Source organism: Corapipo altera, unplaced genomic scaffold, assembly GCF_003945725.1.
Source record: "Corapipo altera isolate COAL_440 unplaced genomic scaffold, ASM394572v1 1, whole genome shotgun sequence".
Taxonomy (NCBI): domain Eukaryota; kingdom Metazoa; phylum Chordata; class Aves; order Passeriformes; family Pipridae; genus Corapipo; species Corapipo altera.
This window is the reverse complement of record NW_020884873.1, coordinates 36,133,478-36,146,422: the sequence shown is the minus strand read 5'-3', so window position 1 is coordinate 36,146,422 and position 12,945 is coordinate 36,133,478. Positions and strand designations below refer to the sequence as shown.

Genomic DNA, 12,945 nt, shown 5'->3' with positions numbered 1-12,945 from the left:
TTATTTTTTTCCAATTTTGGGTTAAATGTCAATTTCTACTACTTACAAGTGTTCAAGTGCATCCAAACCAGAAAATGCTTTCTTTGTAATGGATCTAATCCTGTTTCCTTGGAGCATCCTGAAAAATTTAAGCACATAATGCAAAGAAGATGAAATTAAATCAAGATTATTTTTGAGTGGTTTTGGCATTTGTTTCCAAATCATGACTAATATTCACTATTAAGCCATCTCCAATGCAGCAAAACCTCTCAAATCTAAAAGATATTAATTTACTTACCTTGAATAAATATCTAGATTTTACCATAATTTTAGAAAACATTTAAGGTGTACAGTTAAGTGACATGATTATTCTAAATATATACATATAAACATATTTTTATTTCATAGATCTGCATTTGAAATCTCAATGAAATGAAGCCACTTCCACTGGATGCTGCACTACTTTAACAAATACTATCTTTGTCACTATGCCTTTGTCATAGGATACATTTATTATTTTGTATTATGGGAAAGCCTCATTCTTTGATAAATATTTCCAGAAGTAGTAGTAATAATTTAAATATTTCAGATTAGTTTGACTTGAAAAATCTGAAGTTTCTTTTACAGAAAAGGAACATCTTATATAGAACAAAATGGTAAGGGAGAAAAAAAATCATCTCACCTACGGAAAACATAACATCATTAAGTGTTGGGCTTGTACCCTGAAACACATACAAGCTGCTAAGCTAATTTTTTTAAGGAATGATGATATACAAATATCGTAGCAATACTCACAGCTTCCGAAGTTTATCCAGGCCAGAGAAAGCACCGTTCATATCTTCAATAGTCCAGGATATTTCATTGTTTTTCAGATCCCTGTTTAAGAGGGATGGGGAAATCAAACCACAAAAGCTATTAAAAAGAACAAGGTATATAATTCTTTGACATTTTATTAAAAAAAAAATAATTCTAAAATAGCTTTCTGGTAGGTTGGTTTTTTGTTTAGTCATTTTTTGTGTTTTTTAAGAGAAACTTTTCCTGACTAACTATTTCAATTTTTACTGAGAGACTGATTCTTAGTACTTTTCTGACTGATAGTTAAAAAGATCACAAACTCAAAAGTTTTCAGAATCATTAGCAAACAAACCCACATTCCCCTCCAAGGCTATTGAGACACAGGACTATTATAAGAGAAGGAGCATCACAGGAAGTGATCATGCCCAAAACACATTCATGTCTTTTTATGTTCATAGTATTAATACCCAGAGAACACCCAGAGAATCATTTCTACATCCCAAAACATCCACAACATTCAGTTATCTATGAAGGATAAAGAGATTAGAGATTTGTGTACAGTGGTGTGTCAGCAAAGAATCAACAGGGTAGGACTAGAGGAGAAAGAAAAATCTGGGAGGAAAAGCCTAACAATTCCTAGACAACTCAAAATTCTCTGACTTCCTCTCTTTATGATCTACAGCTCCCTGTATTCTTAAAAAAACATAGCATACGTCCCTTTGAAATGCATCTGTGCTAGACCCTCAAAGTATCAGTATGTGAGCAAACCCCTGGAAATAAAGTGTTAGCATCCTTTTAAAAACCTAGAGGGAAAGGCAATCATTTTGCTCATCTGGCTAACAGATGGGTCAATTGTACCCAATGAGTAATTTTAACGAAGTAGAATATATTTAGATTAATTTACTTTGTTCTTCTCCTTCCTTTAAGAAATGCTATTTCAAAACATGCTCAAATGCTTAGAGCAATTGTCCAGTCAAGATAAGCATCAGCATCCATAGTAATACACAGTTTGAGTTTTGTCTTCTTATTTGTACTATGAGGGAAAATGATTTATTTAAGACACAACTATGATCCAGATCCCTAAAGCTGTGGGTAGCAGTGCTGCTCACTGCCTTCAAATGGAGACAGGTCTTTCCCATAATAATGCTACTGAAAATTCATATAATTACCACAATCCATTGTGCACAGCCTTAACAAAAGACCAACTCCTCCCTTTCCCAACTATTCTGAAAATAAATCCTACTGTAAGAGAAACATACACTGATAAGGGTAAGGTAACGAAAGGTTCTTGTATATTTCACAAGGAAAAGAACTAACTATAAACGTTGAGGGTTTTTCTTAAGGTTTTTAACCTTACAAATTGAGTTTGTCAACTTACAAAATCTGTAGACTGGAAAGTCCCCTGAAGGCACAATCAGCAATGTAATTTACTTTGTTGTTTCCAATGTATAGTCCAACCAGCACACTTAAACCAATGAAGCTTGAATCATCTAACCTTGCTAATTGATTGAATGTCAAATCTCTGCAAATTTAAGGGGAAAAAAAACATTTTAATGTTCATCGGCAGTGCTTATTTAACTCAGATCAACCCAGGTGAATTTTTGGGGGGAGCACATCTTTTCCCCTTACAGTTATCACAAAACTACTACACCATTTTTGACCACACTGCTTGTGCATTGTTTCAAACAATTCACAAATTACTGCAGAATGAACTTCTTTCATTTGAAAGCGACTGTTACAGCTTTTGTACAACTCCCACAGTGAAATAAAGCAGTCACAGTTGACTACAACTTCTTTCAACAAAATATAACTCTCTCATATAGAAAAGTTGTTGTCACCTTGGAAACTTTGTTATGAAAAATTCACAGATCAGTAGTAAGAAGCTCATGCTTTGACATGTACCCGGCTTTCAAAACTGGAATAGAATAAAGCTACTCACAGTTCACTGAGTTTTTGGCAAAATTCCCAGGCATCAGGACTGATCCTGCTGATGGCATTTTGACTGAGATGGAGTTGCTGCAGCATCAGCAAGCCATAAAGCCAGCCTTTGGTTACCTCTGTTAAGTTGTTATGGTCCAGCTGCCTACAAACACACACAAACAGACAAAAGACATAAGGTTCAGAAACTCAGCAGCAGGCATGCTTTGCCACAGGTCCACATCTGACTTCATGACACTGGCTAGATAGTTGCAGCCTCTATTTACATCTAGAATTGTATACATGCATTCAGAATGTGCTGCCCTACACATTAACTACTGACTGCTTGCTGTTTTTCAAACCACACCAGAACAATTTAATTCAAAGACATCTCTAAATTTTACCAGGAAATTCTATTAATTTTGCGTAATTCTACTTAATATGTTATCAGCAGAATCTCCCAGCAGAAGTTTGATACTTACAAGACTTCTATGTTGGTCAATCCCCAGAAAGCACCATCCATGAGCCTCGTAACTCCATTTCTCTGCAGCTTTAATGATTTCAAAGCTGGAAGTCCTTGGAAAGTAAGCCCATCTATTTTTTTAATTTTGTTGCGATTCAGCTCCCTGCATCAATAAAATTTACACTTACAACACAGTAATTTTACCTGCAAGCCAAGAACCTTTCTTCCCTCTCTGGAAAAAAACCTTATTTAAATGCTTTTCTTGCACATAAAACACAGAAAAGAAGTAATAAAAATCAAAAATTTTATTGTAATCCATTATGTTTAACCATGCTAATACTGTTTTGCCTTTTTGATACTGAGGACAAGTACTTGGTAGTTCCTTGATTTTCAGACTTCAAGAATCCCTGTAGACCTAGAATGTTATGGTTAAGCCTGTTCACAAATTCAAAAGTGAAAGCAAGTTCCTGCTGTTTATCCCACAGTAGAGCTGTTAAGGTTAGCTTGTAATTGCAACCAATAATCAGTCAGAAAGAAAAACTTGACAATTTAGTTGTGATAACTAGGTAAAAATTAATGTCACCGGTGACCCCTCTCTTTCTTAATCCGCAGCCAAGCACTCATTATACATTTCTTCCTCCTTCTCCATAACTAGTTACACAAAAACACCTTCCCTCTTTCTCAAACAGCCTCGGCACTCACCCTTCTGCCACTACACACAGCCTTTGCAGTGTTCTTATGACCTTGCACTTTCAAGGTTAACCTAAGAGAATTTGTAATTTTTAACTCTTGACTATCTGATATGGGAACTAATTATCCAGTATTTGCAAAGTGTAGCCCATCCTCTTGTCTATTTCCTGAACACTTTGTAAGTTTTTATTTAAAAAAAATTCCCCAGTCTCTTTCATATTAAGCAACTTTATTAAATAACTTCATTATTTATTTGATAAAACATTTATAGACATCATTGTATCAATGAAGCTGAAGGTCTATTTACTCAAGCATATTGCTTATAGTCATACCTTCTGAAAGCAACTGAATTTCCTTCATTTCACCATGAAAGAACAAAAGTAAATGACTGCTGCAGTGAACTATAAAAGTTTACTTCACTTACTATTTTCCCCACGCTTTTTTACAGGAATATCGCTATTACCCCTTCTCCAGCCTTTTGTGTTTTTTTTTTTCTTTTAATAGGCAAACAATTTTAAACACAAAGACTACCCACATCTCACCAACATATAAGACTAGTTTTGTTCACTACAGTGCTGCAGTTACAAAGGGTTGTAGTAATATATTTTTTGTATCTGTCTCACTCTGCCTCTGGTTAAATTAAAGGCTAAAGTTCAAGCACTGCCAGTGCTTTGGAAAACCTGAAAACAATTAGTCAATTGTAGTTTGCACTTACAGGTGCTGCAGATGGGAGAGTTTAAACATCTTTTGAGGGATTGCTGAAATTTTGTTCCTGTTCAGTTTCAATACTTGAAGTGTGGTAGACAAGTTATCAAAGGTACCAGGCTCCATGGAGGTTATTCGATTATTGTTAAGATACCTGTTGAAACAATGCCTAGAAGTTATTTAATTATTACAGTTATTTATTAAATTCTTAATACCAAGTAGTAAGACACAAAGCTCTTGCAGTGCTTCCTCATTTATAAATGGAATTTTGTTTATCATATTAATTAGAGCCCAACAGCTTATTCTATAGTCAAATACTATTTCACCACCACCCCCGCTCTAGTCTGCAGGAATGTGATTATAGAGAAAGATAATATGTTGCAATACCATTACTTTATTCTCATTCAGTATAGCTCTGGCATTGCATTATTCCTAAAAAAGATTCACACAAAGTCTATCAGACTCCATGTAACTTCAAACTAACCTAGCCATAGGGAACTTAAATTCATTTTGTTACATAATTATTTCTCTCAAGATACATCTATTTGTTTCATCTCAGGATAATGGCCTTTGTTTTTTTTATGAAAAAAACATCTTACTGTAACAACTCATATATTCAAGATAGCAGCTGATATTAAGCTGAACAGGTGAAAATAGCAATATTTAATGTCTGTCTAATTAAAAGATTTGAGTACCTTAACAAACAGCTGCCAATCTAAGTTTTCAAACAAGTTTTTTGAAAGTAACCTGAAAGAAAAATAAAATAATACTAAGTTTCACTTACAGATACTTGAGCTGTAATGATGGAAATGATGACATTTTTAGTTCTGATATGTTGTTGTTGCTCAAGTCCAAAGTTTCTAGACTCTGAAATGGCTTCAGATGTTCAGACAAAACATTGGCAATCTTGTTACTGGTCCTGAAAGTTAAGGGCAGTACACAAAAGACTCTCATTTCCAGAGTAAACACATATTAACTACACAACCCTGACAAGAGTTAGTTCTTAATTCCCCTACTTGAAAATAATTTCTCATTATATAAAACTAATAAACTATGTTCTCTATACATAACACTAATTTTTAGCCACCTAAAATCACAAATTGGAATACTCTAAGTGTTCATTAATATTTCTTAAAATATAATCCCAGTAAACAACAAAAAAATTGCAATATAATCCAATGACTGTAATTCATTGCTTTTAAAACAAGATGCAAAACCCTATAATCATCTGTTTCTGAACAGTAGAAATACCTGCTATTTGCATGGAACAGTACATCACAGTACTGTAATGAAATGAAATTAGAGTTGTTTTCTATTTTAAGCAAATTAATATCATAGGAGCTACACATAGTGCTTCGGGTTTCTTGAAAACTCCCTTGGCATGAAAGTCAAGACTGAATTTTCAGAAAAAAAGCAGAGCTAGAACAGAAAAGATGGATGACAGTGCACCCCTTCTGAAAAACACTCTATAATTATGTAATTAGACCTAGTATTTCATCCTATAGATTTTTTTAGTGAGCTGGCAAAGAACAAGATTTCTACTTATTAGAGCTCATTACAGGGGTTACGGACTTCATGTCTGGTCAAACTTCTGCTAAGCATCACATCCAATTCAACAACAAGAAGGTTGCAACTGTTTAAAGACATGGATATCCTAGTCTGTTATAAGGAACACCCCTTCCTTCACTTCCACTGGCATGTACTTTTTCCAGCGATCATACTTCCGGTTTATACCCAGCAATCTACCAGTTTTTCCATCTCAGCTGCATGTACAGAATCATACACGCATATCAGCAACGTTAACAGGGTTATTTTGGGGGAGCTAACAGTACATAGGTGAAGGCAGACCATGACCAATTAAACAAACGTTACCTGAAATGACACTTGTTACATTGGGAAGTTCAAGTCAGTTCTAGCTGTGGTATATCCTGTACCTTGTATGAAGAACTATCAAAATTTCGGAGCTTCCCCAGCTCCTGGAGATTGTAGGCAAAAGCACTTTCAGTAAAACTATCAACAAGAATGTTGATTCTGGGAGATGTTTGCCTTTATTGGAAATACTTACTCTGGATCAAACAGCAAGCCACATATTAGGATAGCATGGACAACCCTCACGTATTCAAAGGGTGTGGGGGGACTACTGCTCAAGACAAAAAATTCTTAACTCAGAAACTGAACCAGAAGTTAGATTAATGGGCCCTCTGACCACATGTGGGAATGGTAAGTGATCTTGCAGCCCCTCCAATGCTGAGCTTGTATCATGTTTCATTCCTCAGGCTGTCTGCAGAGGTACACTGCATTTTTTAACTCTTAGCTGAAAGTATTTATAACAAATGGAAACAAATTACTTTAATAAAAAACAACAAACACCACCACCATATGTCAGTTCCACTGGCCAAATAAGACTGTGAGTTAGATAACAGGTCACAGAGCCTTGCCTTTATGCATTAGTTTGTTTACAAGGTAATTACTATCAAGGTATTAAAACTGCCAATTACTTGAGTGACGAATAAAATTTTCCTTGCAGTAAAAGTGTGCTCCAGCAGAAGCCAGCAATTTCCTGAACTGCACGCCTCCTAAATTGCAGTGTGAAAGTGTTCAGTTATAAGACGGCTTGCACAGTGCTGTCTTTGTGTCAGCACTGCTCCATAAAACAGAAATTCCTCACAACTGGCAGGATAATAGCTCCTGTATTACAAAGTTTAGTTGGACCTAATGGTACCGAATAAAACTCATACACAACCTTCAGATTAGCACTTACACTAACTGGCAAATTACCTGACACAGACCAGGTTACACAAAAAACAACCCTTTGTTTCAGGGAACATTTTTCTTTATGGGAGATGGTAAGGTCATACCGTGGAAAGAAAAGCAACTTCTTTTGTTCGCGGAAACTGCACTACACATTGAAGTCCTAGTCCATCTTAAAACAAAAACAAACCAGCCCTCACTGCACCTTCCTGCTTACTCAAATTTGTAGAAGTTACTCAATTCCAAAATAGCTCAATGGTTCACTCCCTATTGCTTCAACAGCCTCGTCCAGCTTCTCTTCAAAAAAATCTAAGTGTGATAATTCACACCTGGAAGGAGGTTATTCAGCACTGAAGACATCCAAGTAGTTCTACTTCAAGGTCCAACTTTAGTTAAAATGGAAAACTTCAACTCTAATTTAATTTTTCTTTATAATCATCACTTAAGCAAATCGAATAAAAACAACATATCATCTTCCTCATAACTGCCAAATCACCACTACAATTAGTCATGAAGGAGATGTTTGAAAATGCAAGCCTATTTAATTGTCAAGATAGAAAGAAACAGTATGTCAGCACAATGACATAACAGTTTGTTCACTGAGAGTAGGTTGGGGGGAAGAAACTCCAAAACAAAACCTTTCCAGAGAAATGCTGTTATTGTTGCACTCAGACAAAAGGAGCTGCACACAGCCCATTGGCTTCATTTCACAGACATTAAGGGGAAATTAGAGAAACAGAGATCCTCTGCAACAAGAGAAGCAGCACATCAAATTCTCCCAGAAGCAGACCTGTAGCAATTGGATAACTACTACTTCATGTGCTAGGAACAGCAAGATGCTGCAGCTTCCTTTCAACTTCTCCTGTTACAGCTAAAGCAGCAGGAGCACCAAGCAATGCAGATAAACCCACCAAAAATATCTGCATGAATTTGAACATGCCTTTTGCTATTTGAATGCCTATACCCTGACTTGGAGCAAAAAAACCCAGAAGTCAACGACCCGTGAGTGCATACAGCCTGATTTAATTACTTTTACCTAAGCCTGTGCGAATACCAGCCTTAGACAGAATATCAGTTTTTCATTACGTGTATGAAAAACCTTAGCTTTGCCTCTCAGTATTCATAACTTTATCACACCACTAGGCCAAAACATATAAAAGAGCCCTATCAATCATGATCTCAAGATTCATTCCATATAAACAACAGCTACAACATATCTGACATATTGACTGTAGTCTCCTTGCCTCTGGGGAAATACAAAGGAGAACATAAACTTCTGTAACCATTTTGTTGAGGATCCAGTTAGCACCTTTTAGACATAAAGTTCTTAAGTGCTGAAAAAAAAACCCAGTTTTTTTAAGATCTGAGATAGTATGACTACCTCTTGATAAAGGTTGCCAGTATGTAAAGTTTTCTACCTCAGAGAAATACTGTGTAAGCTTTATAACTCTGATCCTGTAACATGGAAAACGCAACTCATGAACAGATTAGGACCTCATGTTCTATCTTTTGTTTCTATTTGAAATCTCAGAATAAAAATAACACTCTTGCACTTCCACCTCAGCATAACTCTTTCTTCCAGATAGATCCTGATCTGCTGTGCTTTGAAAACCTCTTAGTAGTATCGTCCTGACAGGGAAAATGTGTAGGAGCCTCGAGGTGGAGCAATCTGGAATAAACAAGTTGTCTAGAAAGACAATTTTGGAGAACTGTGTTTGTGCAGACTATTCTTCAAAACCGTAAGATGTAAAACAAGTGTTTTAACATGTATGTGATTCTGGACTAATGCAGTACCTCTTGTCCCTCAACTAAGCTTTGAGAGGCAAGATATACTGAATCTGAATCTCAAACGAAATCACAGTAGAGACTCTTGCTGGAAACTAAGAGGCTAGGTAAAAGAGAAAAAAGCACTCTGCTAGGGTTAGATGTATCTTTCTGAGCAGTGCTGAATCCAAGACACTGGGGTTCACAGACGTTTAGTTTGACCATTTTGCATTTGCATGACTTCCAGAATAGAGCTACTTTGGAGGCAGCCTTATCAGAGTACAAGCAAAGCAGACCTGATTGTCCACATCTAAGAATGTTCCCAGTGGTCTCCATTACATGCCACTACAGCTCACAGCCTCTCTTTAAATTTTTGTCGTTGTTTCATCTATTCTTCCCTCCACTCACCCACTGACATCACATGCCTCCTGGCGTATCATCTATTGTTTCCTGCACTCCCACTCCTGCCCTCCCGAACTCCAAACTCCTGTAAGAAACAATGATGTCAACACACTGAGCAGAAGCAAATTTAAGCAAAAAGATTAAAAAAAAAGGTACTAAAGGTGAAAGACCAAGACTGTAATTGAAAGTGTTGGGATATATATGCTTTGTGGCTTTTAGCCTAAGACTGGACAATTTTAAGGAGCACATACCAGAAGAGTCTCAGTAACTACTACAAGAATAAAGAGCAAAAAGGTTCTTTTTTTCTTCAATTTCTACTCATTTGACTACTAAAATTAGCCAGACTGTAATTAACAATTACATCATTTAAATACTGAAATTATGGTTTCAAGTTGAACACTATTCTTATCAAAAAGCCCCTGATATCACAGGTTATTCTGAGTTGGAAGGGACTCACAAGGATCATTGAGTCCAACTCTTAAGTGAATAACCCATACAGGGGATTGAACCAGTGACCTCAGTGTTATTAGCACCAAGTTTTAACCAACCAAGGTTATCTTGAATACCTAATGAGACTACATGCTTATCTTACCATTAAGATACTTAACCACACTGAATTAAGAAAATCTAGGGTTTTTTTAATCTTTGCAACTGTTAAACATAGAAATATTTCAAGTGATACTGTTTTTCTCCAAGATAAAGCTGTCAGAAATGGAGCCAGAATTCTGGCTCACTTCCAGTTCTACTGGTAGGTCTACAAGTCTGATGCATCTTTCACACACAAGTTTCTTGAGGCAAGCAGTTGTACTTCCTTTTGAAGGTCTCCTTCATTTCATGATCCCTGCCTCTAGTTGTTCTTTCGATGCAGATGTCAGCAAGTCTCTGCTTTTATATTTTGTGGGTTTTTTGGTATGCAGGTATAAAGTAGAAAATGAAAACTCAGAACTCTGTAGGCTACTGATACCCTGTCCAAAACTTGAAACCAAAGGTTTATTGATTCCCAAATCAAACAAACTGGGAAAAGGGAAAGAGAAAGATGCAGACTGAAACAACTCTGTGATTGGAGATTTTTCCATCATCAAAAATAAGACAAAGGCAAACCCAAACTTTCAAACACATGATACTTCCATAGCAATTCCCTTCTCATTCCATCATACCAATATGAACCTAATAAAACTTTCCTTCCAAACTCTCTTAACATCCTGAAGTCTGTTTCTCATTCAGTTTTCTGGCTTTTCCAAAATAATCACGATGACCTTAGCGTGTGATGGGCAAGTGAATGTGTAAGTTCATTCCTTTATTTTAACAACTGTAAACAAAAGCAATGCAGGCATAACTATTTTGGCATGAACTGAAAACAGGAATAATAGCCTACTGCAGATTTGGTGTACTCTGTGACTGTTAGCTAATGCTAAAGTCTTGGACAATTTTAAGTATGACCTAGATTAAACCCAGCATAGTGTCCTCCAGTATTATAAATCATCTTTCTAATCTAATAGAGTCGCTAAGTAAAAACACCTATACTTTATGGCTACAGAGCCAACTTCCCTTTTGGAGGATGCAGACCAAAGCCTAGGCACTTTAGACTCCACACTCTTCTAGACCTACCCCCTAACCTCAACTGTTAATACAAGTAAGGAATGTTCTCCTATCCTTTCACTCAAGGCACAAGTCATTTCACTGCTCTACTGCAATCACCACATACCAGTCCTCTAATATACAATCCAAATACTTATGCCTGACCTCTTAGCTTCATTCTCACTTCCCATATTTTCCATACTGTATGTCCTACAACTTGTACCTCCTTCTTGGTAGAATTCCTACCATTCTTCCATTTTGTCACACCAGAACAGTGTTCTCTATTTTTCTGGTCCATTATTATTCTTTTTAATTCATCATTTTCTTTAACACTGTGATCAGAAAATCATTACACATTTTTCCACTGGAAATACATCATTAAATTTGCATTCTTTTCCATTTTCATTGCAAAAGCATTCATCTAGACTCTCACTACTTTATATTTTTACTACAACAAACTAGATTTCTACATACTTCTTCCCTTTCCCATCACAGGTCTAAATTGCTGCCATAAAAATTGACTTTCCACGTCTGTAAGTCTGACTAAGAAAGGTTCCTTTTCAAATTCTTTCCTTTACTTCCTCTTAAGTCTCCACACCAAATGTCAAAGATTGCAAGAACTAATTCCAGTAAGTTTCTTCGCTCTAGCTTTTTGCTCACAACTTCAGCCTAAGTCACACATGGTTTACCACCACTCTCATTTTCGGGACATTCTCCAAGAAGCCCAGTCTGGCATTCCTCTATCCTTTCTTTCAATCCTTCTTCAAAACAAACTCTTCCAGGCAGCATCCAAATCTTAATATTTCCCATAATAAAGTGGTAGCTGAAGAGATGACAAGGATGTAAAATATTTGACCAACATTTTCTTAATACTGGGAGCCAAACTTCAGTTTAGTATGCTAGCTTTATAAACACACAATACCACTTTCTCTGGCAAGCACATGAGGGAAAGGCATCCACTTCTACTGAATGTAAGCTTTCATTTTCAGGAGTTACATCTAAACATCTTTCTTGTGACTGCAGCTTTCTAAACGCAAACTGAGACAGCGTTCTCCTGGATTTTGCACACAGCTTCCACGCCCAGACTACTGTGAGATGACAAAGAGGCAGACTTCTCATATCTACCCCTATTCCAAATAACCTTGCACACATGGACTGTGAAAATAACTTCTGTCTTTACAGAGGGCCCTTCACAGTGCAAACTATACCTCTTTTTTCCAAATTGTCAGCTGAGACAAATGCATAATAGATTTTGCATGTTTGCTTCAATTAGTCGAATTGTACTTTTCAAAATGATTATCTGAAGCCTGATCTACAATGTTCATTATAACATAAGATACATAAATATACTTTCCCACATTTTAAACAGAAATGAACATACAATATTAAAAAAAAAAAACCTTCTAAATAGAATCAATGATTAATTGCCACTTTTCTCCAGTAACTATGTTTCTACATAAAGTTAGATAAGTAATCAGACTAATTTTGTAGTGGCTGCTCAGTGGTTGATCAGGCTACACGTAAAGTTGAAACAATTTTGCTTACTATGAAAACTTGTGACCCCTGCGGTCACCCAGGATTGGCTACTTTACAGTCCTTTTGTCCTATTTTTATCTCCTGACCTACCTTTTCCGTTAATTCTTTTGTTCATTTACCTTTTTAAACATTCAGAACACAAGACATGTCTTCAGATGATGAATTTAAAGTCAGCACATATCAACAGAAAGACATTGCAAACCCAAGGCTGTAGAAAACCCTCAGCAAAGGGGCTTGTGGATTCAGTCCATCATCTAACAAACATGTGGGCACATTTCAAGAAACTGCCTCGATTTTGGCAGCTCTTTTCACTATATCAAAACTCAAAAGTGAATGGTCACTGCTTTAAAGGCTTCCTGTACAGA

General features: G+C 36.3%; 1 protein-coding gene across 3 annotated transcripts in view; it reads right to left on the bottom strand.

Moving 5' to 3' along the window:
* Positions 1 to 12,945, bottom strand: part of LRIG3 (leucine rich repeats and immunoglobulin like domains 3) — a 38,477-nt gene that overhangs the window by 12,405 nt on the left and 13,127 nt on the right. For 2 of the 3 annotated variants that reach the window (XM_027656615.1, XM_027656624.1), the window contains exons 4-10: positions 5,334 to 5,468; positions 4,560 to 4,703; positions 3,174 to 3,317; positions 2,714 to 2,857; positions 2,153 to 2,296; positions 775 to 855; positions 47 to 118 (exon numbers count right to left, since the gene is read on the bottom strand). In XM_027656615.1, coding sequence (XP_027512416.1) covers positions 47 to 118; positions 775 to 855; positions 2,153 to 2,296; positions 2,714 to 2,857; positions 3,174 to 3,317; positions 4,560 to 4,703; positions 5,334 to 5,468 — 864 coding nt within the window. Of the gene's footprint in view, positions 1 to 46; positions 119 to 774; positions 856 to 2,152; positions 2,297 to 2,713; positions 2,858 to 3,173; positions 3,318 to 4,559; positions 4,704 to 5,333; positions 5,469 to 7,327; positions 7,407 to 12,945 lie in introns of those variants that run through there. The other variant, XM_027656633.1, reaches the window with a different exon arrangement.